This window comes from Chamaea fasciata, unplaced genomic scaffold (genome assembly GCF_029207755.1).
Source record: "Chamaea fasciata isolate MVZ Bird 193981 ecotype frontalis unplaced genomic scaffold, bChaFas1.0.hap1 SCAF_7, whole genome shotgun sequence".
In the NCBI taxonomy this organism is placed as follows: domain Eukaryota; kingdom Metazoa; phylum Chordata; class Aves; order Passeriformes; family Sylviidae; genus Chamaea; species Chamaea fasciata.
Window position 1 is genome coordinate 23,973,059 of NW_027094092.1, and position 26,583 is coordinate 23,999,641.

General features: G+C 46.9%; 1 protein-coding gene across 4 annotated transcripts; it reads left to right on the forward strand.

Moving 5' to 3' along the window:
- The first annotated feature begins 37 nt into the window (after positions 1–37).
- On the forward strand, positions 38–25,978 carry ARHGAP1 (Rho GTPase activating protein 1). 4 transcript variants are annotated; one of them, XM_066187988.1, is made up of 14 exons: positions 38–81; positions 5,061–5,244; positions 6,031–6,123; positions 11,303–11,332; positions 16,537–16,624; positions 16,866–16,997; positions 17,487–17,573; positions 18,178–18,276; positions 18,980–19,087; positions 20,301–20,377; positions 20,737–20,814; positions 21,363–21,491; positions 21,652–21,755; positions 22,181–25,978. In XM_066187988.1, exons 2-14 carry the CDS (start codon positions 5,106–5,108, stop codon positions 22,358–22,360), a joined length of 1,344 nt encoding a protein of 447 aa, XP_066044085.1. In that variant the 5' UTR covers positions 38–81; positions 5,061–5,105; the 3' UTR covers positions 22,361–25,978. The 4 variants fall into 4 exon arrangements, with proteins under 4 accessions (XP_066044085.1, XP_066044086.1, XP_066044084.1 ...); XM_066187989.1 differs by lacking the exon at positions 38–81 and adding an exon at positions 4,617–4,822; XM_066187987.1 differs by lacking the exon at positions 38–81 and having other exon boundaries at positions 4,617–5,244.
- Positions 25,979–26,583: the final 605 nt, after the last annotated feature.

Sequence of the window (26,583 nt, forward strand, 5' to 3'; positions counted from 1 at the left end):
GGGCGGGGCGGGGCGGGGCGGCTTCCCCCAGTGCCGAGGCCGCGCTTCCGGCGGGCGGCGGTGACAGGCGGGCGGCGGCAGGTACCGGCACCGGCGGGGCCGCGGGGGCTGTCCGGGGAGCGCGGCCGGGCCTTGCCTGCAGCAGCGGGGCCCGGCGGCCTGTGCTGGTGCTGCTGGGGCGGAGGAGCGGCCTGGCGGCGGGGCTGGGGCTGAGCCGGCCGGGCTGGGCCCGGAGCCCCGAGCGCTCCGCCCGGGTGTTGCGGGGCTCGCCCCGTGTGAGGGAGCGGCTCGGTTCGCCCGCGGTGCGCGCCTGGCGGGAAGAGCGCGGCTGGTGAAACGCCGCGGGCACCTGGGCGGGGAGAGCCGGTCCGGCAGCCCGCGGTGTGTCGGTCACCGGTGATCGGTGCTGGCGGTGCAGGTAGCGCCGGAGCGGCTCTGCCGGGCCTGCTCCTGGCTGCTCCCGACCCCGGCGGCTGCAGCGGGGCTGGGGCTGGCTGCCGTTAACCCCGGTGCCCTGCAGCAGGGGCTGGTACTTGTCCTGCCTTCAGGCAGTTGGCGTGTTCTAGGGGACCTTTGTTTAAACAGTGTAAATAGTAAATCTGTGAGTCTCGTAAGCAAACTTGAAGTTCGCTCACGGGTCTCACAGGAGATGAGTGGAAGGGAACAGGAGAGATCGGATGTCTGGTGGAGGGGGTGATGCGGAGGAAGAGGAGGGGTGCAGCCCGTGCAGGGCTGTGTGTGCCCCACTGCCTCCCTCACAGGTGAGTGCCGGGTGGGTCCTGCACGGCACCGGGAGCAGCCTCTGAATTTTGTGCGGCAGCTCCGGAGAGGACGCTTGGAGAATTCAGCACTTTTGCCCTCAGACTCTGCAGAGAACCAGTAAGGGGAGGTTGATTCCTCGCTAGAGTGGATTTCCAGCGGGCACGGAGGTGGCCTTCAGCAAACGGATTCAGATGACTGGGGAAGGAAGGCTGCTCAGTTAAAAAGCTGTTGGAATAATGAAGGACCAAAAAGCTTCGTTGAGCAGTAGTATGTCTGTCCTGAGTTTACTGGTCATGATGAGGCATGACAAGGTCTGGCCCTTGACCTCTAGGTTCTTTCAGGGTAGTACCAGGTTAGCGATACTTTCAGTGGTATCATCAGTCTTGGTGTGAGGGAGGACATGGGGTGGGCTCTGTGGGTGAGTCTTGGTTCTGGAACTTGTTCATACACGTGAGTACTCTGAAGGTCAGCTGCTGAGTAACTGCTCCCTTGTCTTGCAGTGTGCTTGTTGCGCTATAGCAAAGTGCAGGGTCTTGATTGATGTGTACAGAAAAAGAGACATTTGTGCAAACAAACCCAAACTGGGGGGAGGTGTGGATGGCAGCAGTCAGAAAAATGATCCCAGAACTGGGACTGTGTTGCATTTGACCACTGGTTGTTCATCTTGCATGGAAGAAGAGGCCACTTTGCTTCCGAAATTCTTTATTGTATGTACAGCTCCAGGGTGTGGTAATATATACGTGGACGTATTTTGAAGTGTAATTCACTTCTGAACTAATAGTCCATATGGAAGAAAAACAGGAAAAGGAAACTACCAAGCAGGTGTAGCTTAGAAATAAGTGGTAGAAAAGTAATGAAATTGAAATTGCAGAGAAAAAATAGTTTACATGAACAGCAGCTACCAAGATTTCCTGGATAAAAGTGAATGGTCTTCCCTGGGTAAATTCTGGATCTTACATAAGGAATCTTCAGCTCAGAATTTGTGTGAAAATTGTATTTTAATGGTCTGAGTTCTCTTCTTTAGCAGAATGTGCTGGTCTCCATTACATGTCTCTCTTATCTAGGAAAGTTAATTTTTATTACACAGTAAGTGTTCAGATGCAGTGTAGTTGCAAAAAACGTCCTTAAATACTTGGGAAAAAAAGATAACAGTTGTCTCTTCAGAACCTGGCAGTTAGTAAATGCTTCTGCTGCCACGTGTGATTCTTTAGTTTTTAAATGTTTGGCTAGAATTTTTGTTTTTTAAATCTAGGTATGTAATTTTTCTTATCTTATTATTTGCTATATGGAATGTACCATTTGCATCTTGTCATGACATTTATGTAAAACAGGTGCGGTTTTTAAACTGAGTTAAATCTGTTGAAGTGCTCTTTTATTGTTAGAAAACATGAAATGTTTTTAACAAACGCTTTACCCTTTTTAACAACTATATCACCATGATACATACGGAGTTTCTGTTTAATGGCAGATCCTTAGGGATCATTTTTGAGTACACAGGGAAGCATCTCGTGCAACTGCACTGTTGGAAAGTGAAATGTGTATCCTTTTATGAAGATCCTCAATTTGTGTCTTGCATCCTAACTCCAGTTCTCTCCTCAGAGCCTACCAGTTCCCAAGAGGACTGCATGTCCCAAACTGCTGTATGATTATCTGATGTAAGACCTTGTGCTTTTGCCTTTTGTGTGTTGGGAAAGGGCTGGAGAAAATTCTGCAAAACCTTCTGGGGCTCTCTGGGTACTACAGTCTGGTTCACAAGAAGCACCTGAAATCTAAGAGGTCTTCTGCTCCGGATCCTGCTTCCATTAACACCGTGGAGCAGTAACCTACAGCCAAGGAATGTGGCTGTGAAAACCACATGAAGGTATCTGGAGAGCCTTGTCTATTTTTCCAAGGGATGAGACCAGGGCACTATCCACTGGGGTCTTTTTGCAGTGTGGATCCCACTAACAACTTCCTTCTTCCACATGGTGCCACACTAAGATTAGTTTTCCACCTCAGGGGAAATCCCCCAGTGCTGTCTAGTAACCTGCTCTTCTGTCTCTGGACGAGGGCTGCAAGTTGACCATGAAGCCGAGTGGTGATCTGTGTAGGGACAAGTGAGGACACTTGGTGACTTGCTGGCCCGATGGCAGTACCATCCCTGCTCTCTGGGGGGGATTTGGATTTGGTCCCCAAGCATTTCAGGACCTGGCTTTGGGGAAGTGGTTGTTACTGGGCATCCCCAAGAGTCTTCCATGGAAGGCATCTCAGTGGATGGCAGCAGTCAAATGTGTGTCCCCACTAGGGCCGGGCAGTCCCTGAGAGCTGCCTTGGGGAGCCGTGGATGCTTCCTCAGCATGGAGCACTGGCTTTTGGGGCTGCTGAGCTCCTGTGGGAAATGCTTTAAGCTCGCTGAGTCATAGGAGTCAGTGCCTGCTGTTACCATAGAAATGGGATCAGCTGCTAGGGGTGGGGAGTCCTTGTCCCTTGGCTCCACTGCTGCGTGGTTCCAGCAGGAGCTCGCGGTGCTGGGGAACCTGATTTCTTGCTCCTTGCCCTGTCGAGATCAGAAGGGGTCAGGCAGCTCTGGCAGCCCTCACCAGAGGGCAGGGAAGAATTTTGCTTGGATCTTTGCATGGCTGAAGTGGTGGGACCTTTTGTGTGTGATGTGCTGTCTTGATAACCTGCTGCCTGTATATATCATGCTCTTTCATATTTTGGGAAACATTGCAATTGATTAGCAATAGCTTCCAGTCCTTTGGGAGCCCCAGAGAGGTGAGAACTGGTTGTAAATGGTGAGTAGCAGATAAGGGAGGACAGAAAATGAACAATAAGCTTGGAATGGTCCGAAGGGAGAGGAAGACCACTGAATGTACAATTTCCTGTGCTCTCAAAATGCATCCCCAAGGCTGGTGGCAAGTGTAGACCTGAGCATGGATGTAACATCTTCTAGAGCTCAATCTCTCACAGGTTTTGTCCTCTGTGCTCAGTCTGAGTAACTGTTTCATTGTTTTCTCTGCATGAATGTACGCGTTCAAACTCTGGGGATGGAAGATGCGAAACATCATTGCCGCCTCTCCATTCTGCTAAGGGAAATAGCTTTACTGTGAATATACTTTTCCCACTGAGGTGTTGTGCCTCCTCAGATCGTCTCTGAACCCTTTGCTCTCCTCATAAAGCAAAATAAGCACAAGCCATCTCTGTGAAGCAGTGTTATAGAGACTCTGGCTGATGCAAGGTGTCACTTTGTTTTTCTACAGCTCCTCTTGGCTTGCTGCCTGCTGATCACTGAATTACTGTCCATGTGGTCTGTGTGAGCAATCCAGATCTACATAGTTGTCCTTTTTAATGTTTCCTTACTTACTTCCAGAAGACTGAATTCAGAGGATAACAGCTGCTTCCCAAGGATTGTCCCTAAGAGTTGGTACTCTTAGAAGGTCCTGTATGCGGTGCTAGCTCAGTCCCAGCTTTAAATATATCTTTAACGCTCCAGATGAGAGTGAGAAATATTTGCAAACAACAGCAATTGCACTGAGCTGTCTGTTTTTTGGATCCTCGTAATTCTTTGGTCTCCTTATGGCATGCTTGGTGAAAAATGCTCATTCAGGCAGTATGGCTTTAAATGAAAGAGATGATTTCTTGCTGCTAGCTATTATGTAGGAGAAAGGATTTACTGGGTGATGCTGAAAGGAGATGAAGATTGTATGTGTATTGTTCTCCCTGTTTGATTAGCTCAGCCTAAAAAATTCCTCTTTTAAGGAGCTGTTCACTTCTCTGTTCAGATCCCAGCACACTGAAGCACCCACTTCAGTGTTGTTGAGAGCTCTGGTTCTCCATTATGGGAGTGGGGGGGGGGGGGGGTGATTCTTGGGAAAGCTTCCAGCACTGGGCCTACTGTGGAAACAGCCGGGCTTTGTGCCAGCCGTTCGGAGAGAGGGGGAGCTCACAGCCATACAGGGAGTGTATCAGGCAGGGGCTGGTGCAGCCTGTCGCCTTCCGCAGAGTCCTGGTGCTGCTTCTGTTTCAGGAGAGAAAAACTATTGTGTCCGGAGCTGTGGTCAGGCAGAGACTCCTTGAGAGGGTTGGTACAGCTCTTGGTGGCCTTTGATAGCAACTGGCATGAAAGAATCTGACATGTTATGCCTCCGGCAAGGAGGAGGAGGAGGAGGAGGAGTTCCTGCTTGTATTAAGGGGGAGGGGAAACAATCTCTGGATAAGTGAAGATAAGGGAGTATTGGGGGGAGATCAGTGAGAAGAGGAAGAGCCTCTGTGGGGAGGTAGATTTGTGATCTCTGTGTCTCACCTAACAATCTCTGCAGTCCCTGTTCTAGACACTGCAAAATAAACTGCAGTATTTTGGGACCATGGCTACTGACTCAGTCTCGGAGCTTCAAGATGACCAGAACATGGATGATACCAGCCACTCCCTCAGCCAGCTCAGACTGGCCTCCATAGATGATAAGAATTGGCCAGCAGATGAAGTCCCCGGTTTTCCCAAATCAGGTAAGTATCCTGCTTGTTTGGGATCTGGGTTTTGGCCAAAAAGCAGTTGTTTGTCCTGCAGCATTGTGGTCATATCTACATATACAGAGAGCCCCAGCTCCATTTAAAAGCTTTATAGACACATTAAACTTGCACCACACCCAAGTGAATCAGCCTCAATATTGAACAACACTAAAAAGTGCAGAGCCAGCTGCTGTAAATATGCTCTTCTCAGTCCTGTGCCTGGCTACATTTTGGTGCTGACAGTATAGATGTACTGTAAATCCTTGAGTGTCCTCCAGTATGGTTTCTTGCAGGAGAGTTTGGCCTTCTGGACTGGAGTGGTCTCAAACTTCCATCTGGGAGGTGGGGCTGGAGACCTGAGCTGTTGCTCTGAAATCCTGTGGTATGAACTATGAACAAAGAGGTCAGGGAAGCTAGTTCAAGGACATACAGGATGACCATCCATCAAAGGACTATGTTAAGATCCATCTTTCCAAAAAAGCTGTGATGGTGTCCTTGGGATTTTGTCTTTGTGAATATTTGTGACATGTCTGAACAGTTGTTTGAGAGAGTGTACATTCTGAGGGTCACATATGGATCTCATAGGACTGACAGGACTCTTCTGAAGTCATTGGTGCTCTTGTCCAACCAGAATTTCCAAAGTGGGTTTTCAAGGTGTACAGTTGCATACATTAGTTCCTCCCATGTAGAAGTGCTATTTTTTCTTATACCTTTGTCTCTTTGTACTTGCCAATGTGCTCCAAATCCCTTCTTCTGATTGCTTGTTTCTTTTACTTTGTGCAGATGACTCCAAAGGCTCCCCTGAGCCTGTTACTCACCTGCAGTGGGATGATCCCTACTATGATATCGCCAGGCACCACATTGTCGAAGTAGCAGGTGGGAACCTTTCTGTTTTCTCCTTTGATGACTTGGCAGCTGGGCTGAGGAAGGGCTTTTCTAACAGGGCTCTGGGGACATCTGCTGTTTGCCAAGCCCAAGGGGCAATGGAGTGGCACAGTAGGAACACCAAACTTCTTGAATGTTAGTGATACGTGTAATTTTCCATTGACTTGAGCTAAACTTGGGTTACTTCTTGGCTCTTGCTGACTTGACTATGTTATTATTAGGATTCAGTTGCTTTTGCTGAATTGTTTTAGATATGATCCTTTACTGCATCCCGAGTGCAAAAGTGGTTTTTGCTTGATAATGCTACAGAAATTACCTAGTTAAGCGATACAGTTGTAAGGTCTTCAGCTGACTGAGTAATCCACAACAGGTGGCATCACTCATATCTGAATGTCTAGAGCTTGCCATCCTGTCCAGAAATAACGTGCACAGAAATCTGAAATAGGGGGAATAGGCCTGTGTTCCACTGCAAGGAAAGACCTGTTCATTCAGGGTCACAAGCCTTGGATTTTCTTTGTGTTTTCTTATCCATATTATTTTATTTACACTAACCCTTGGTGATATACTTCTGGGACCTCCATAAAAAAGAGTTTTGGGGGTATTTTCCAGGTTGCTGTGGTGAGCCTGAGTGAAGGGTAAGGCCAGTTTGTTTTGTGTTCCTTTTTTTTTAAAAAAAAGAAGCACTTCTTCAACTTATTGTGACTTGATTCATACTTCCTGCTTGACCATAGCCACCTCTTACCCCTCCTGCTGCCACCTCCCACCCCTCCTACTGCCACCTCTCTGTATCTTGATCCCTGCCCCACATGCGAATTTTCAAGGAAGCAGAGGCACAAGGTGGAGTCCTCTTGATTCAGGGTTGTTCTGCAGCAGAGTTTGACCACAACAGAGTCTCAGGCGCTTACTTTGGTAAGAGTTGTCTTTATGTCATTCTTTTCTGGGCAGTTTTCTCAAATGGGCTTTCTTTTTCCTGATCTCTCATGTTCCATCTTTTGTGGAACAAAATGATAATGGCAGACTCAAAACCTTGTTGTTTATTGTCTCCTGCTCAGTTTGACTGGCCAGGTGTCTGACATTTGGGCCATTATGCCTTATAGATTTCCCAGAAGTGTTTTCATTTACAAATGTGTTACTAAGCTTCTTTTTGTGGGCCTGGAGTTTCAGGACTGTGGTTTAGAGAGGTCTGCACCCTGGTCTCTGCTGCTGAAACTGGAAAGGGACAGATGTGTAGGCTCCACCATTTCAGTGGTAATAGCCAGAATATTTGGAGAGTGAATGGCAGAGGTAACTGGTGTTTGAGGACTCTGGGAAAGGGTGAGTTAAGTCAGACTAAGCTTCAGACTGAGTGCTTAGCAGAGTTTAGATCAGAGACATTGATAAGACTGGAATGTCAGCCCAAACCAAGGGTACAGCTTTGTCTGCTGCCTCCTGACATAAACATCACTCTTTCAGTGGGATTTCTGTTCCAAGGTAACATGGCATTTTCTTTGACAAGCTCTCTGAGTGGAGTATCACTCCAGTGGAGGTGTGTGTCAGTGGCTTTTGGAATGTAGCCATTTGATTCGGTCTAGGGTAGCAAATGAAGAATTAGCCAGCTTCCTGAAAAGATTCCGGGATGGGATAGTGGCTGACTGGGAGCCGTGCCTGCATTCTGAACTCCTTCCGTCGTAGTTTAAATTTGTATTCACAGTGAGCTCTGTGTCCCTGCAGTGTCTCTGTATAGTGCAGAAAGTGCTCAGAGGAGCTTCTGTTCTTGGCTCGTGCGTGCTGGCCAATTTTCACCGGTAGCTGATGTGTCTGAAAGCATGTGATGGTCCCACACGGTGTGTGGTGTGATGCCTTTCTTGGCACTGGGAGAGCTTGGAGCACAGCTCCAGATAGAGGATTTGCTGTCATATAGGTTTGAGATTTGCTGGTTCCTCATCTCCTGAAAGTAGAATTTATGAAGTTGATCAAAGGGGTCTGACTTGTAATCTTGGTTCCAGGGTGAAGCTGTTAATTTTTTTTTTGTTCAAGTAATTGGTAATTTTAACTGTTCAGAGTATCAGACAGAGTAGTGTTCTCTTGGTTGTTTTTGCAGGCAAACAATCTGGGAAAGTCTGGAAAAATCCTATTAGAGGTATCTTGGAGAATAAAAATCTCACTGGAGGATTAATATGAAACTATTCAGATCTGGCTCTGCTGACAAATTGTGTTTTTCAGGAGCTCCAGGTGCAATGAACATTGGCTATGCTGAACCTGAAACAAAATTACCCTAAGTTCTCTTGCAAATATTAGCAAATGGCAGCAGATCAAGGATAGTTTTATCCATTCTATTGATTCATTAGCTTTCTGTCCCATGTCCTTCCCTGTTCTGCACTTCAGAGAACAAAGTTTGTGGCTAACTCTGTTCCTGCCTGCCTTGAAATGTGTTCTGGGATGATGATGCTATTTTGAGACAACAGCAGAAGGCTGGTTCCCATCCTCGGGCTGAACTCCATGATCCCAATGTTATCCTGTGTGGTCAGAAGAGTAATTGCTTCTTGATGGATGTGTGCATGATGTTAATAGCTTAATAAAAGCCCTGTTTTGATGACAAAAAAAGTTAGCACACTCGTATTCTAGCTGACCTTAATTTCTGATTCAGTCCAAGACATGCTGGATTTGAAAAGCCTGACTATCTAGCCTTAAGAGGGGAAAGTACTGAAAAACGTTTTGCAGAATTTGTTGGGAAAATAAGTTTTGGAGGTTTGTTTTTCACTTAAAATAGTGCAACAGTTTCTTGGAGACTTTTCTTTGTGCTCTACGCTCCTGTCTCTTCTGGGGACTAGGATCTTGCAGGAAGAGGCTGTCCATGGGAAAGGAGCAGGCATGTTACTTCTGTCCCCTGTGATGGTGTGTTACACAAAGATGACAGCAAAAGGCATCCGAGGCACAGTCCTGAGGGAGTACTCAGAACTGGAGTATGGTTAGGAATCAGAGTATTTTAGTTTAAGGAAACATTCTTTTGGTTCTGGGACTAGATGCTTTTCTGAAGGAAGATGTTGGTGTTCTGATCTTTTCAGACCTGCCTTAAATTGTGAGTTTATGGAGTGTTTTATGCAGGCTCTGGAGAGGTCTCTGTATGGTTTTGTTCTTGATTCTGAGTGCCTCTTTTTGTGAGCACTGTAGCAGTGAAATTCTTTACACGTAGCCAGAAGCTGAAAGAGAGGAGGTTTGATTTCATTGCACAATCCACTTCTGCGAAGTGTGTTTTTTTCCCTTGCTCACGTCACGTAGCATTTGGAGGAAACACAAGCTCCTGGTTGAGGGCTGTTAAGGAACTATCCCAATTTCTGTTATGTTGAGAGTTTTGTGTTCTCCTGCCAGTTCTTATATGGCAAAGGTGGTGCTTCCATCTTCTTGTGGGTTGAGGCAGACTAGATGTGACATAGTCTTGGCCTTGAATTTTTAGCACAGGCTGAATTACAAAAGTAAGGCAGGTAGTTAATGATATTCTAAAGAAGGTCTCTGGAGATGGCAGTTCACACTGGAAACCTGTGGCTGTGTGGGAAGAGCAGGGCTCTTGTCAGCTCTGGCAAGGTGTTGCTTCCTCGTTCTGCTGCCCAATCTGAAATACTGGTCTCTTCTTTGTGGTCAATATGCAAAGTTATGGCTATGAGGTTCATCAGCATTCTCATTTAACACAATAACTGTCTTGCTTTCTTTTGGGATAAGAAAACAGGGGCCTAACATATATTGGCATATGAATTTCTCACTGCCATGGAGAGTAGAAGATAGTGTATCAGTGGTCAGGAAAGTAGCTGTCATTATGTACTCCAGCTACATAATCCCTGCCCAGTGATTTCAAAACTTTGCTGATTCTCAAAGCATGTTTGTGTGGGAGGTCTGCTGCCTCACACCATTAATTGTCAATCTGTGGGGCTGCCCTCGCAGAAAAGCTGTGATGCCAGTATGTGTGGAGAGCTATGTGTGTTCCTTCTTTTGTGTTACTGGATTGAAGGTGCAATTTCATTTTCAATGAAAATAGTGAATCTATTTTCATTGGTGAATCTGGACCAAACCTACCCAACGAATGTGGCTGCAGGTGCCAAAGCTGTAGCCAGTGCTGATGATTTGCTGTGTGTGTTGGTGATTGACATGGGGAGGTAAAATCAATCTTGTATCGCCAGTGGCTGTTGTTTCTCTAGGCAGGCAGAGGTAGAAGTGGCAGACAAAACTTGTGTCGAAGGTGTGTTGCAGGGTGTCTTTGGTGGCTAACAGACTCAGCAAAGGGTAACAAGGGTCCTTTTCCCTTCAGGCATGGTACATTGTTACTCCATTAATACAGACTGCCTGCATTTCTGCTGGGTTTGGATGTAGTTTTAACTTTTTTTAAAAAACTTTTTTGCTTGTTTGTTTGTTTAAGAATATTTTGTATGATAATAAATGACAAATTGCCTCTGTAGAACAGAGTCCATCCAAAGCAAGCCCAGCTTGTGCACCATATTTTGATATGCAAGGTCAAGGGAAGGGAGAGTATCTAAGTAATTTTAAGTTTCTAAGGGAGGCTAAGAGAATGGAGAGTTGTCTTTCTAGAGCCCTGCTCTGCAACGGCTCCTGTCTTGATAGTCCCATGTGTGTCTGTTGAGTATATAGCTGTGAGTGATGGGAAGGGGCTGGGTGTGATAATAAATGCCTTCATAAACTAGAGGAACCTTTTTTTAAACATTCTAATTGGCAGTTCATATTTTTATTCGGAATCTACTAATCATGAAAAAAGTTGTGGGTGTGGGATGTTTTAATCATATGGTATGATGCCATTCTCTGTACACTTCTGAAGTTGTTCAGAGGACTTCAGAATTAATTGCAATTAACCCTTTTAAAAGTGGCAGTACAACCATTGCCATTTTGGTGGCAGAGGAAGTGTAACAGTAAGGGCAAGAAATTTGATTATACAGAATTAGTTGCAAATTCAAAAAAGAGATTTGAGAGTCGAGGGTTGCTGTTATTGCATGTAATTGTTAGATAAGGCTGCTTTGGAGAGGAGCATGGGGGAAAGATGAAATGGAAGGAGGTTGAATGCTGCAAGACAGCAGCTAAATGCATCCCACTGGCAATCTGGCTAGGCTCTCAGACTTTACCCTCATGATTACTTTCTGGGAAAGGATGCAAAGCTTGGCTTGCTATAACTTTTTTTCTGTTCCTCCAGACCAGGGTGCACTTGATGGGGCCCAACCAGGTAGGTAGATTTTTTGTGGCACTAACATTTGGTTCTGTAGATCATGGTATTCCTTTAGCATGACCGTGGCCTGTAGCTGGACTGTCTCAGGGGAGCCCAAACTTTGCTCAGCCTTAGGCTGCACTGGTAATTTTTCAGGAGTCCAAAGGCTGCACAAAATTGTTGTCTGAGGGCTGCACCTCTGCCTCAGGCACAGCAGAATCATCTGAGCCAAATTTGGCATGTGGGCTTTACTTCGGGCACTTCGGGGCTCATGGGTCTCAGTGTAAATCCTGTTCCTGTCCTGTCATGGTGGTGGCCTGCTTGGACCAGTTCAGTTTGAACTCCAGTTTATCCTGTTATCATATGTGCTTTGGAAGTTCATTCTAGGATTGCTTCCTATTCTTTCACATGATCTGCTGCTGCACTCACATGTTAAGCAGCTGGCACTTGAACTGGATTCTCCATCTGAAGGCAACTGTTACCTGTCTCTTCTCCATTTGGCTGCAGAGATGTTGTGTTCTGGTAACTTGTTTGTCTGAAGCTGTGCCTGACTGCCTTGGGCTTGCTGAGCATTTGTTAATACTCTCCGGACTTCAGTCCTAAGTCTCAATAATTTGGCTGCTGGTGCTTTCGTGCTTCTCAGTGTACATGAAAAATTCTATTGGTGTGAAATTCTTACCGCTAAGATCTTCACACAATTCATGGAAATGCTGATTCTCATTTCCTCATTATGTGGAGTCTTCTCCCCCTTTTTCTATGCTCTCAGACATCCTACCATTCTGTATTCTTTAATCTTACCCTCTAGTGTATTTTTGTATCAGTTAAAGCTGTATTCACTTCATAAGGCTTTATGATTCTGGCAGTGTTTGGATATTGGGAATATTGAGGTGGACGAAATCATGTATTAAAATACTTCTGCTTTGAGTTCCTTACCTTCTTTTCCCTCAGGGCTAAATCCACTCTGGAATTCAATAGGCAACTAAAATCTACTATACTTAAACATTTCCCACCTGTGCCATAAGCTTAGCGCAGCTAATTGAAATGAAATTGCACTTGACAGTTTTTTTTAGTGGCAGTGGCTCTGATTAAACATGCTAAGCTTTGTGAAACTTGTATAGTAAGGTTCCTGTATTCTGTAGTGGTGCCCTTTCCTTGAGCCTGTTAACTTGGCTGTTTTAGCAGTAACACTAGCTTTTGGTGGCAAGTTTTATCCATCTGCATTCTCTCAGTATCAGAGTACTAGGGTATTCTCATTTGAATCTTTCAGCAAGGTGGGTGCTTAACTGAGGCAACCTCATGAAGCTGGAAATGAGCAGTCTCTAGACTGCAGTTGGGCTGCCTCAGATCATGAGACAAATGCTAAAGGATATGTTTCAGGATATCTGATGGATATATTTCTATTAGAAATAATAAATAATAGGATTTGCATGCCAAGGATGTATTTTCCATGTTGGCTGTGCAGCTTCATTTAATGCCCTGTCTTGGGACATTATTGCCATCTTGATGTGAATTTTTGCTGTGATACATTTGTATTGCTGCAGGTTTCAGTCTGAAACATTTGGCCCAGTATTTCAATTTCAGCCCTTTTAGAAGTTTGGCCTTGCACTCATGGCTTGGAAACACAGCAGTGATTTTCCTTCCCCCATGTCTTCGAAATGCCCTGGAAATGCTGCTTTTGGAGTGAGAGCAAGAATGCAGTTCAGGCCTTAAAAGTGCCATAACAACGTTCAGGAGCTTATGTCCATCAGTGCTACAAGTTCATATCTCTTTAGATGAGCAGGTGTCTTGACTGGAGAAGCTTTACATATTGGCTACTGTCTTGCTCTTCGTTGTTAAAAGTAAAATAATCTGTATCACATCCTTCAGGGAGGTAGTTTTAATTCCAATGTACATTGAAAATATTTTTTATGTGTGAACTTACAAAGTTGGGGCTTTCTGTGACTACTGATGGTATGTAATTGGTTATTGGTTTGTTGTTAACTACTGAGCATTCCTCATCTGGGAGAGGTAGGAGGTAGCCTGAGAAGCCAAATGATTACTTCATGGTCTACAGTTGTGTTCAGTGGAAGCTTCAGCTATTTGCAATTGCAAACAAGGGGTGAAGACCTAGATACATAAGATTAATTCTGTAAACAGGAAAGCAAATAGTACAAGGGATGGAGCATCTGGGAAAGATCAAACCTGATAAGAATCTGTTCTGTAGGAGGCAGAGGGGCCACCTGAAGGTAGTTTCCTCCAACAAGAATGCATGGAATGGGCTTTAGGTTCTTGTTTATAAATTGGAGCAACTGATTGTTCAGCTTTGATGCTGAATTTTTGATTTTGTCCTCTCTGGAGCAAAGAGACTGATGAGATATATGTCAGGTAGAAACAAGATTGGTGGCTGATGGTTTCGAAAGTTTCTGTGTTGACAGGCTGAGCTCAGTGTGATGGGACTGGAGCAAAACACAGAACTCAGAAAGGGGCATGCTGGTTCCTTTGTAGGTCTCATGCATAAATTCATTCTGATTTGGAAGGCAAAGCAGGCCACTCCTTTTTCAGTCATCCAGGGCACTGTAGATTATCTTTTGATGTACTTGGCCTTGGAAATCGTCCAGGGGATACATGCCATCTCCCCTTTGGCAGAATCATGGATTGTCTGTTTATTCTTTACCAGCAATCTCAGACGTTTTCACCAAGGCTATATAAGGAACAAGACTGTAGGCTTTGCACAGGCCTTGCTGTAGGCTTTTATGTCATTTCTGAGAAAGCTATTTAAGGTATGTCATTCCCAAACTGTGACTTGTCAGGTCTGATAATCAGTGCCCAGAAGCCTGAGCTGAGTGTATGGCCACCCACAACATGGCATGAACGTGGTGCTATACTGCACACCACGAAGACCTGCCTTGATTAAGCTTATAGTTTGCATCTGACCCTCAGACCGTCCACTCTGGTGTGAAATGCAGCCTCTCAGTTAACTGAAGATGCCACCTGTTCTGAATATAGCATAGAGCTATATATGATCTGCAAAGATCCATTGTCTTTCTGACCATTCTCTTTCATCACTATAAAACTCAACAGATTCTCAAATGCTGCATCTTCTTGGTGCTTTATACAGGCAGGACTCTTTGTCCTTCAGATAGAGACATAGGAGTTGCTCAAGACCAATGGGAAGGGTCACAGTATGCCATGTTCCTTGCCCAGGACTTTGTAACCTGCACTTAATCTTTTAGACAGCTCAGATATGTTAGACCTGGCCCTAAAATAGCAAGCTACCAAGAAACTCTGGGCTAGGCAGAGAGTGGGCTACCGTGGGATATGCGATGTCATGATGGTCTTGTGGCCTGGCTGTGACTGTATCCAGTTGTTCCAGATGAGCCTTGCATCACTCTCTCCCTAGTCCTGCATTCCAGGTCATGCCTCCTCCCTAAGTGCCCTGTATCTCCGCATGTGTATGTCAGTGTGATGGCCCATGCTGCCCCTTTCCTGCTCTGTCCCTAGTGCTGCTGCAGTGTCCTTAGCTTTGGGAGAATTTCTACCTTGTGCACATCGGTAAATTCTCTGTTGTCTGGTGAGTGACTTGAAAATGGGACTTGCAAGTGAAAATAAAAATGAACAAGTAGCAAGAGAATCTGTTCTGGCAAGATGCGGGCAAAAGGGTGGCATCTTAATGTCATGGCTAGTGTGTGTGGGTTCTCTGGCTGCCATTTGCAGCACCAAGTGGTCATCTGGTACTAACAGGCAGTGTTCCCAGAAATATCAGGTTTGCTATTCTGAGACCTCAATTGCTGCATGGCAAGTGCAGCCAAGTGGTAATTGAGGGCCAGAGCCTATGCAAAGGTGAGAAAATGGCTGCATGAATATTGTAAATCCATGCTGGGAAAAGGATTTATTTCAAGAGGAGCGGTATATTGCAGTTCTGTCCTACATAAGTAGTGATACTTGCTGCTTTTCTGTGCTGTGATCTGTGTGAGATGGTTTACCATATGGGAGTAAGGAGGGTATTGTTGAGTATAACCTCAACAGCCCCATTCACTGTTGCACTCTGTCTGACGAGAAAACACAGGTTTCAGAGCAGGGTGAGTAGCTAAAAAGGTGGGAAGACTTTCACCCTTCATACCAAAGGAACCATTTCATCTCCACTGCTGCTAAAAAGAAGTCATCTTTGTGGAAATGGATTGGGTGTTGTGTCTGGGAGAGAATCAGACTTTCCCTCAAACTCTGTATATCCACAAGATTTGTGATCTTGTTCTTACTTATCCAAATCTCTCTATTCCCCAGCATGTCTGCTAAGCTTGGCCATGTGTGTCTGCTTGGGCTTTGCTCATGGGGCTGAGATCTCTGCTGGCAGAAGTCCACTGGCGGTTGAAGACTTGCTTTGGGAAAAACTTGGCTCATTGTCTCTGAAGCCTCAAGTGGTGGCTGGGAGTGTCCTCCATGACATGACGGTGCTTTATGGTTATTTGGCTCCAGTGTGATGAGGACTGTTTTCTGCATGGCTTTTACAAAGAATGCTTTGTTGCGCTGCACTTTGCAGCTCCTTCCGTCTCAGGCTGGAAAAATCTCTCTGTGGATGGAAAATCTAGGAAGCAGTGAAGACCTTATTCTACAATCACCCTGGAGAATCCAGCAGCCCTGTTTGGCTCATCTGTAGAAGAGACTTAGGATGATGCTTGTTTCTCATCTTTGGGATGCGACTCGAACTGCTCTTTTTTAGGAATTTCTTGGTTTCGAGGGTATGAAATGGCCTGTGTTCTGTGTACAGGACTGAGCTTCAGGTGAAGCAAGAAACAGATGAACCAGACTATTCGAAGTTAGTCTGGGACTCTGTACAGGGTGGAAGGAGCTATTGTGCCAGTAAGGGGCAGTTTTCCCTGTGCCTCCCTGGACACATGTGCATCAGGAGCAGTGCCCAGGGACAGCTTTGCAGGATGAATGCTCTGAGCACTCTGCTCTGTACTTGCCTCCATCTCTATGTGCTCTGAGGCATCCTGGCTTCCAGTCCTTCTCCTTTCAGGGCTGGAGCAGGGAATCTGTTCTTCATTCTCATTGTTGACTTGCCAGGCCCTTGGTGTTCAGGTTTCTGCTTCCACACTAGGCCCATGATAACTGCTGAAAACCAGATTTAGCTTTGCTGGCAGCTGTGCCTTGTTATGGTGGTTTCTCATTCTTTCTTTACCCCTTGCTGCCAAGACTACAATGCAGTCCTTAACTCCCTGTAATTTCTGGCATTTTATCTGCAGGTGATGACAAATATGGAAGAAAAGTCATTTTGTTCAGTGCCTGCCGGATGCCCCCAAGTCATCAACTAGATCACGTGAAACTGCTAGGGTAAGTAGAGTCTTAGTAGGCTGCTGTTAATTTCTTAAATCTGACCTGATTCTCAGCTGCTGGATTCCTGGGGACAGATCCATCTGCAGTAGCTTCTTTGGCTGGACATATCCTCCCAAGTGCTTATTTCCATTGCTGGAGATGCAAATCCTCTGTTATGGCACACTCAAAGAGTCCCAAAGGGAGGAACGGCCTCTCCGTAGCAGAGCACAAAGTGAGTTCATCAGTTCTTTCTTCTCAGGTACCTGAAATTTACACTGGACCAGTATGTGGAGAGTGATTACACTCTGGTGTACCTGCACCATGGCCTGACCAGTGAAAACAAGCCATCCCTGAGCTGGTTGCGGGGTGCCTACAGGGAATTCGATCGCAAGTGAGTAAAGCTGCAGCAAGCAAGGATGTTTTGTGCTGTTCTGTAGCCTAACAGAGAGGCTCTTCCCCCAGGGCCCCTGGGTAGCTTGCTGATCATAATTTACTGTCACTGATTCTCCTGCTTAAGGAGGTGGATTGTTGTTTAATGCAGGTTGAATCATAGGATAAACAGCTCCTTCTGTAGTCTCATCCTTTAAGGCAACAGGCAAGCAGCAAACCCAGGACCTGTGTCAGCCCCATGATATACCTGTAGGTTCCTGGGAAGGCTGCTCACTGCTTTTAAATCAATCTTGGAACACAGGGTAGTATGCTCTTAGGCTGCCCAGTAGCTTGACACAGCTACAGAGCATGGAAGAGCAGAGGCCATGGGTGCTGGACATGGTGAGGCTCAGTGCAAAAGGGATGAAGCAATCTGGGTGCCTTAATCTTATGGAAAGGTTGGTTCCTCTACATAAAGTGCAGCTTGTCATTACTGGGCTTCTCTTGGCAGGTACAAGAAGAACATCAAAGCCTTGTATATTGTGCACCCAACCATGTTCATCAAGACCCTACTGATACTCTTCAAGCCTCTGATCAGGTAGGAAGGAAGCACTATTGGAGACTCACCCGCATGCTCACACTGCAGGGGAGCAATGGGGCATTCTCAGAGGGGCACAAGCTGAGCCCAGGCTGCCAAGCCTATCCTGTAGTCTCTCACCTTTTTCTATCTCCTCCCATTTCTGAGTGCAGAAATACTCACACACCAGAAAATACCTCTTTAGGAACCTACCGAATTTGCAGCTCTGTGCTACTCCTTTTCTCTTCAGCCAAGTAGAAGTAAAAAGTTGCAGGCTTGGCAACTCAAATTTTTAATTTATTCTGATATTGAAATCATAACTCTACGAAAGAACTGGGAGTGAAATCTTCTCAAGCCTACTGCTGAACATAGGAAGGAAAAATCCAGCATTTGAGGGAGCCTGCTATTGCTAGGGCTTCTAATGTATCTTGAAAAATCTTTGCATCTCCTGGTAAAATAGATAGAGTGGGAGAGTGATGTGGGTGACATTGCTGCTGCTCAGCCATTCCTACCATTGGCCCCACTGATGTTTCTTGCAGCCCCCTGCTCTCCTTTACTGTAAAAAGTCAGTTCTGTTACTGGTTTCCCCAATTCCTCACATATCTACCTTTCTCTTGTTTTTCAGCTTTAAATTTGGACGAAAGATTTTTTATGTGAATTACCTTAGTGAGCTGGAGGAGTATGTGAAGCTGGAGCAGTTGGGGATCCCAAGCCAAGTGCTGAAGTGAGAATACTGCCTGTCTCCCCCTTGCTTAGGGCTCTGTGAGAGGGGCCTTTTGTAGAGTGGCAAGAGAAGGAAGAGATTGTTCCACTCAGGCAGTGGTTTTGCAGGGTGTGGTGACGAATTGCCTTCAAGACTGGTTTCTCTCTATAGTCCTTCTTCTGTGTCCTTGGCCACAGTCTCCAGTTCCTGTCTTTGAGTTAGAAATCCTCCCCCAGTGGAGTACCAATCCTGCATCTCCCACTCACCCCCTGGGGACTTTCTGCGAAATACTGACCTTAGCACTGACCTGGAGCTCATGGTGTCCATCTGCTGTTGTCTGGGCACCTGCTTACCTCATTCTGCAGTGCTCAGCTTGTCTTTGGGGCTTCCCAAAGTTGCCATAATCTCAGTCCTACCAGATTGCTTCCCTGTCCCACACCCACATATGCATCTGTCTCATCGCAAGCAGTGCTGTCCTGGCCTCCTGCCCACGCTGTTACTCAGCTGCTCCAACCCTTGATTACAGATAGATAACTCCTTTTCTCCCTGCTTTTCTTCTGGCAACCAGATGTTTGTTCTTGTGCTCCAGAGCTGCCTATGGTGGTTTTGCAAAGGTGTAATCAACTATAGTAGTCTGGTGCTGTTACCAGGGGGTGCACAGTACTGAGTTCATGCACTTTCTGGGAGATGGAGTGGCTTTTTACTAGTCTGTGTTTTGCTGCAGGTATGATGAATACCTGAGATCCCTGCAGAAACCTTTGCAAGTGCCCCAGAAGCCAACACCCCCACGCCCACCACTGCCAAACCAGCAGTTTGGAGTCTCCCTACAGCAGTGAGTATTTAGGGACTGTGTTGCTTTTGCCCTGACTTGCTTGATATGAGGTCACTGTATTTATTATTGAACAACAGCAGAAAATGGCTGCAAAATTTGTTGCAGTTCAGACTTCATATGAAACTTTAATCATTTTCCTGAGGAACTCTGTGCTCATGTCCAGATTCTGACTAACTCAGTTCAGTTCCACCCTCTTGATCCCTGGGTTAGATTGTTTTTTGCAACTTAGGGTCACTAAGGGAGAAGCAAAATAAGGGCCATGGGGACAGTTTTATGGCACTCGAATCTTCCTTTAAGCAAAAGAAGTCTGTAGGGGGCTGACAGGGGTCTCTTTAGGACTATGCTACTTTGAGCAGTGCTGCAGATTTGTTTCTCAGGTGTTTTCCAGATCATAAATTCTCTTTTAAAAGCACCTCTATTCACCCTTGTAGTGAATCTCACTCCCCATTCCTACACAGTGACAAAGGCAAACACAGATACTGGCAAGGGCTGGTGATACTGAGTAAGTGTTGAAGGTATTTTTAACTCTGAGTGTGGTTTTGCCTCCTCGGGGAATGAGGAGAAGCCAGCACTGTGTAGCTAGACACATCCTCTGAGGCAGTCTGGGAACACACTCCCCAGCTTCAGTGCAACATTTCCAGATGGTGTTTGCCGTGGTGCTGGGGTGCCTGACCTTGTGAGCAGCCTGGGAGGGATGAACAGCTTCGAGCTATCGAGTGGTCTGGACAGTCGAATGTGAGGGTGGCAGTGAGCACCTTGGCATCACGAGGCTTTCCCTGACGGCCATTCTGGTGATAAATCTTCTGTCATGGGAATGTGGTGGCCAAAATTTTTTTTCTCATTTGTGTCAGCTTCTTTCTAGCCCTTGCTCCTAGGGGAAAAGAAGAGGGAAGCATAACCCTTTTCACCTGATTCATAACTAGCATCCTTGCCTTCTGGGAAACCCTTTGCCCTAGCATATACAGGCTGAGTTTTTTACAGAAGATGAAAAAATATTCCTGTGGTCTACTAATGAACTCAGTTGCTCCAGTGAATGATGTAACATGATGGGTGAAGAGGATAGAAGGCCAGGATAATGGTTGAACCAGGGATGGGGATAGCAAGATCATACATAGTACAGCTTGTGTGGGCAAATTCAAGAGTTGGAGGCTGCATGTAGGGCAGGAACAGTCCTTTTTACCAGTCATGTGTAACCTGTTGTTTCTTGCTGCAGTCTCAGGGAGAAGAGCCCCGATCAGTCTCCTATTCCTCTGGTGGTCAGAGACACCACTGCTCACTTGCTGGAGCATGGTAAGTGTTTGGGGAAGCTGCAATCCCATATCGGTGACCTCTGTTCTGTTTAAGCTCCCATCAAGACTAGTAAGATAAGGAAGAACAGAATAGGGTATAAAGCCAGAACTAGGTGAGTTAGCCTTCAAATGAGATTGTGGAGGGCTTAGGAGACCTCCTTCTTGTATAAAAGTAGCCAATGCTCCTTGTATCCTTTGTCTGATAGTGGAAGCAGAAAGAATTCTTGTACTCTAAAAAAGGCACTTGTTGATATCTGTCTGAATGCCCCACAGCATGGATTTATAATCGTTAGGGCCAGCATTTTTAGAGACTCTCACATGGCTGATTTTTTTTCTTCTCCATCTGCTGTCACTTTACAGCTCTCGATACAGAGGGGATTTTCCGGAGATCAGCAAATACACAGGTTGTCAGAGAGGTCCAGCAAAAATACAATATGGGTAAGTGCCCAAACACATCAGAGGCCCTCTCATTCCCTAATTACTACTGTCCAACTGCAGCTGTGTTGGAACTGGTCCATCATGGATCCTTTCCTTCTCTGATAGGTTTGTAGGTAAGGCCTCCTCTTGGGATATGACCTGAGTTGCAAGGGAGAAGTATCTGGTACTTCTACTATGTGGAAAGCATATTCCTTCCCACTCATATTCCCCTTCCTACCCTTTTTTTTTCCTGAAAGTTTCCCTGTTTCTTGGGGTGGGATATACCATCTTTCTTTGGTTATGCTGAAGGGAGTTAAGATGACCAGGATGAAACTTAGTCAAGTTTCATTTGATTACTTCTAAAGATGTAGTGCTGGATTCAGCACTGCTTTGTATATGATTTTGGGACATATTTTTCCGCTCTCCTAGAAGACATGGTACTTCAGGCTTCTGTGTTCTTTAAAATAGCCTTTCCTTAGTTTTGAGCTCTGACCATCATGCCCTGTCCTTTGTCTGGAGCAGGTGCTGCTTTGGCCAGTGAACACTGAGTCTCTGCTCTACTTTCTCAGGTGCGCCTGTAGATTTCCAGGAGTATGAAGATGTCCACCTCCCTGCTGTGATTCTCAAGACCTTCCTGAGGGAGCTACCTGAGCCCCTCCTCACTTTTGGCCTCTACAGCCATGTTGTCAGCTTCCAGAGTGAGTTGTAACAAGTGTGCTACTCCCTGAATGCTGCACTGTCTAAGGGTGAAGATGTCAAGATGTCGTAGTGGGGACATGCATGGGATACCTCGTGACTGCTAACAGGGCCTTCCTCAGGGTGGGTGCTGGGGATTTTACCATCTCTCTTGATTTTTAGATGTGGAGGAGGTGAAACGTGTGGATGTTGTCCGCAAAGCGCTCCAGGATTTGCCAGAAGAAAACTACCAAGTGCTCCGTTTACTGACGGCCTTTCTGGTGCAGGTGAGCGCTGGCCTAAGCATTTGCTTGTCACAATGCTGAGAGATGCAGGCAGGCCTTCAGCCTAAAAGGTGCAGGTATGCAGCCTGTGTGGTCTGTACCATGGAGGCTGAAAGCTCCCCAGGGTGGAGGTGGAACTACAAAGTAGTGAGTAGAAGATGGGTCTCAGATCTGATTTACAGTACTTTCTGCTGCCAAGAAAGCCACTGCAAGGCCATTCAAGCAAGAGGGAAGATCATGAGTGGTGATCTGGACTTGTAGAGATATTGTCTGACAGTGCTCTTGGTCCTCTTGTTACAATATGGCCTGGCCAGCATTTCTCCTCTCATTTTCTCTGTGAGTCTATCAGCTCTGGCTTTGGGGAGGATAGAAGGCAGCTGCTGTGCTGTTCTGTAGGATTCACAGTGGTCTCTTTCCTTCCCACGTAGGTCTCCGCTCACAGTGACAGAAACAAGATGACAACCACCAACCTGGCAGTTGTGTTTGGCCCAAATCTGCTCTGGGCCAAAGATGTGGCCATCACTCTAAAAGCCATCAATCCCATCAATACCTTTACCAAATTCCTGCTGGACCATCAGAAGGAGCTGTTTGAGGCTGCAGAGGCCTGAATCCAGGCCAGCCCACACCTGCACACTGTGCCCACCTTCCCCCTTCTTTGTCTTGGAGCCATGACCAAACTGTCTCCAGTACAAAGGGACCATTGATCTTCTGGGTGATGAGCAGAGTGAGGGCTGTGGAGATGATGGTGAAAGTGTGCAAGTAAGTGAGCAGGAGACCTGCAGCTCTGGATGAGCGGGGGAGCTGGTCTCCCAGCTGCTGAGACTGGAGTCCTAACCCACCTGCGCGGCTCCTCCAGGGCTCATCACCAGTCTTCTGCCCTATCAGATGACCTGCCTTCCTTTCCTTCTTCCCTTCTGTGCAGTTTTTCTGCCCCCCTGGTCCCTTCCTCAGCACAGATCTTTTTGTTCAAGCTCCCAATAGCCCCAGCTCACCCCTCCTTGCCTCAGTTGGGCTGTCTGGGCTAGGGTGGGCTTGCTGGATTTTGTGATGGAGACATTCCTACTGTGAGTGCCATTTCTCAGCACTGAACGTGCATCCTGCCTTTCCCCAGGGGCACCTAAAGCAGGGAAGGGTGCAGCAGCCCTTGTGCTTCAGGCAGCAGCATGTCCCGCACTTGCAAACACCGCTCTAGACCCCCTGCTTTTGGCAGGCTCACGGCAGTGGGCTGTGTTACCTGTCAGACTCCAGAACAATGAAGGTGAGTTTAGCCCAAAGCCCAGCCCCTCTGGTGTCACCCACTCCAGCTACTCTTCAGTGTTTACTGGACTCTAGTGGGTGACTTGCCTCCCATAGTTATCCAGCTCAGGTGTGTTTGTCCTTCCAGCAGCACTTCCAGCCTGGCTGGGAAGGTTCATGCCAGGCCTGGCTGTGCATGTGGGCTGGCTGTGACCTTTTAACAGCTGGTGAGTCTGAATGGTGGGATCAAGTGCCCTGGTGGCACTGAGATGGTGAACACCATGAGGATCACCATCTGTCCTGGCAGCAGCACAAGGCCTCCTCTTCTGGCATAAATGGCTGTGCTGACTGGCACAGACTGCCTTGACTAGTTAGTTGTCTTTTTGAGCACAACTTTCCCCAGCACAGTGTAACAGAGAGTGTGGCCTTGAGTGAAGGTCTGGGGATTGAGGCTAACCCTCACCGTGGAGTGCACCAGGCCTGGATTACAATTTCTGCCCGGGTGTTGTGCACTCGTGCCAAAGCTGGGAGGGAACAGCTATTCCATGCCAAGGGCCTTTGCTGTGTCTCCTCCTGTGTTCATGCCTTCCACCCTGCCATCTGGTCAGATATATCCTGTATGCCCTGGGCACAGCTGGAGAGATCCTGTTGTCTGCAAGGCAGGCTCAGAGTGGGGTGGTCCTGGCATTTCCCTGGAGCTGCTGCGATGCTGTTACAGTGTCTCTGTTGGGTTTGGGTTGCCTCATTCCCATTACCTGAGCTAAGAGAGATCCTTCTCCTCAGCCTGGGCCTGTCAGGGTTTTAGGAGGGAGCTTTTAGCCTTACTTCACTGGTGTGATTTATCTTTGTATCTTGTGCCCTGTGTGCCTGGGCCAAACCTCCTCACTGCATCTGGCCACAGGGACAAATCTTTTGGACCAAGCAGAACCGTTCTTTTAAAAGCTACTGGATGCTAAATAGAATTTGCTTTTTCATAATACTTAAGCCTGCCTTTAAACACTGACCAAGGGTTTAAAGGGTCAGTGCCCCTGGTGTAATCTAAGTGGCATCTGCTCCAGGAATTCAGGAGATTGCTCTTTTCGCTGAACTCTGGAATGGGGATGGGTGCAAATGCAGGCAGCTCCACAAGGCAGCACAGGTCCAGCCAGCTGGCTTGGAGGAGGCACACCGACATGTGGGTGTGAACAGTGAACAAGAAAGTGAGCATTACTAAGACTGGAACAAGAGCTGTTCTAAAGATAGGACTGGATCTGATCCTTCCTAGATACTGGGAGACTTTGCCCTGTGGAGACTACCAGGCTGCTGACTTCTTCAAGTCTCCATCTTCCAAGAGTAGGGGCCTTCCCTGTTTGGCCAGGATATGAATTGTTTCATCCTGAACGATTCACAGCAGTAACTAAGTAAATGTTTTGGGACCAGAGATAATCTGCTCCTAATTCATCTGTGATTCACTCTAGAGTGAGTTAGCTGAGTTGATAGGCTGTGGAGGAGTAATCTGGGGTGGACTAGAATGGAGAGAGGTGTACTTGCCCCAGTGTTTAGGGGCAAGGCTGTGGAGGCTGAGGGAGCTCAGTGCAGCCCCTCTTTCCCTACAGGCATCCTGCTCTGTGGAGGCTTTGGTAGAGGGAGAAGGAGACTTGGTGCTCTGACTATCTGCAGCTGACACTGGCTTCACCTTCATCTCCCTAGACGAAAGGCAAGCCCAGCTAACTTCTGGGACAAATGCCCAGGCTCAGCAACCTGGAATCCAAGTGCCTGCCTGCATGAGGCCTGGCCCTGTACACTCTCCGGGGAAGGTGGCATGTTCTGGCCTTGCAAAGCAGCAAGGACTGTTCCCTGCCCTGTAGCCAGAGGAGCAGTGCTGGACTAGCTCACTTCCAGGGGGAGCTTAGGGAATACTGCAAGTGTCTGAGTTCTGGCTGGAGTTTGGTGGTTTATTTTAGGGGGTTTTTTGGGATTTAGTTGTTTTTTTGTTTGTTTGTTTTTTTTTTTTTTAGTGAATTCTTGAAATGACATTTCCTTTTTTAGCAAAATAGAGGCTGGTTCATCCCCTGCAGGCAGGGATAAAAGCCTGCTCCAGTTCAGTGCCTGCAGGGAGCAGATTCGGAGAGTGTTCAGGGAACTACTGCTCATGCTGGGAAAGTGCTTGCAAATCCTGGAAGGGATCCACTGTAAAAAAATATCCTCTTTCCTCTCCTGCTCCTTGTGCTGGAGCTGCTGAGGGCCCTGGACCAGGCACAGTAACCAGAGTTGCTTTTGCAGTCTGTTCTCCTGAATGCCTTGTATTGAAATACTCCTCCTGTGATCTGAGCAAGGAACTGGCCTGGGCCAGCCTGCAGCCCGTGTCGGGTGGGTGGTCACCAGAGCCTGCACCTGCCAAGGCCAAGGGGTTAAATTCCCTCCTCACATGGGCAGGGTGCTGGCTGGGCTTGGTTTCTCTGCCTTGCTATAGGTCAGGGGCGGTATACAATTAAGGTGCTGGTCTGTGTCAGTTTTCTCCTTGCTATAGAGCTGCCCAAGGGTCTCTTCCCTGGCGTCCCTTTCAGGTTAGCTGTTGGCCATTTCTTCCTGTGGGGGTACTTGTTCTGCATCAACCTCCTGCTTTTAGCACCTAGAACGTTCCCCTCTGCTAAGTCTCCTGCTATCTTAATGGCCTCTGATCACTCCCTGGCCCAACCTGTGAACTGACACCAGAGCTTTTGGGTGGTGCAGGGGGTCTGGGGCCATCCAGATGCCTTCTGTGCTAACGTGAGAGAGCCGAGGGCCAGTTTGGTCCCAGTTTCCTTTTTTTTATGCACAGGGGCTCCTTTGGAAAAACTTTGGCTTTGCTTTTGTTGCTGGCATTCCCTGCCTTCTTCTTGGTTGATGTTCATCAGGTGCAGGCCTGGGTTTTCACAGTTCACACTGTTTATTTTCGTTTAATCTGCACCAGTCTTGTATTTCACAGTTTGCACTTTTTGTATTTCAATAAAAATCAAAATGTAATCTCAGATCCATGTATGTCTGTCAAGTGGCAGCAGCAGTGGGACATCTACAAGAAACAAGCAGCTTCTATGCTGCCAACCACAACCATGCTACAAGGGAGGAAAGTATGAAATACCTCCTATGTGAGTAACTCTGAAGAAATACTAGTTTGCAGGAGTTTGCAGGAGCCTTGGGCTGGAAACAGAGTTAAAACAAAAATGTAGTATAGATTTGGCTCTTTCCTGAAGAGGAGCTGTTCTTCCACATTACCATATTCCTGTCATGATAAGCAGTCTGCCTAGGATTGCCAAGGGTGCCAAGTGGGAGCCACCTTAGGATTAGCTGGCTCAGTTTATCCTGTGGCCAGGTGACACACGCAGCAGAAGCCCGCACCTTCTCATTTCAATGTATGTGGATTGCTAACTTGATGAACAGTGGTCTGGTTAGGACCACCATACTCCACTTGATCCATATGCAGTTCATAACCTTTTCCTAAAGACTGCCATTTGCCTGTTACATCAGTAAGCTTTTTGGGTAGGATGCAAGAATTAGGAGTTAGAATGGAGAACGCTGGAGCTCAAACCATCAGCGCTGGGCAGTAGCCTGACTGCTGGGATGTCAGCAAGGATCT

Excerpts from the sequence above, each read along its gene's own strand:
- ARHGAP1 (XM_066187988.1), top strand. The coding sequence starts at position 5,106 with ATGGCTACTGACTCAGTCTCGGAGCTTCAAGATGACCAGAACATGGAT. Across the intron at positions 17,574-18,177 it reads CTCTTCAAGCCTCTGATCAG|CTTTAAATTTGGACGAAAGA; the intron begins GTAGGAAGGAAG and ends CTTGTTTTTCAG. Across the intron at positions 18,277-18,979 it reads ATCCCAAGCCAAGTGCTGAA|GTATGATGAATACCTGAGAT; the intron begins GTGAGAATACTG and ends GTTTTGCTGCAG.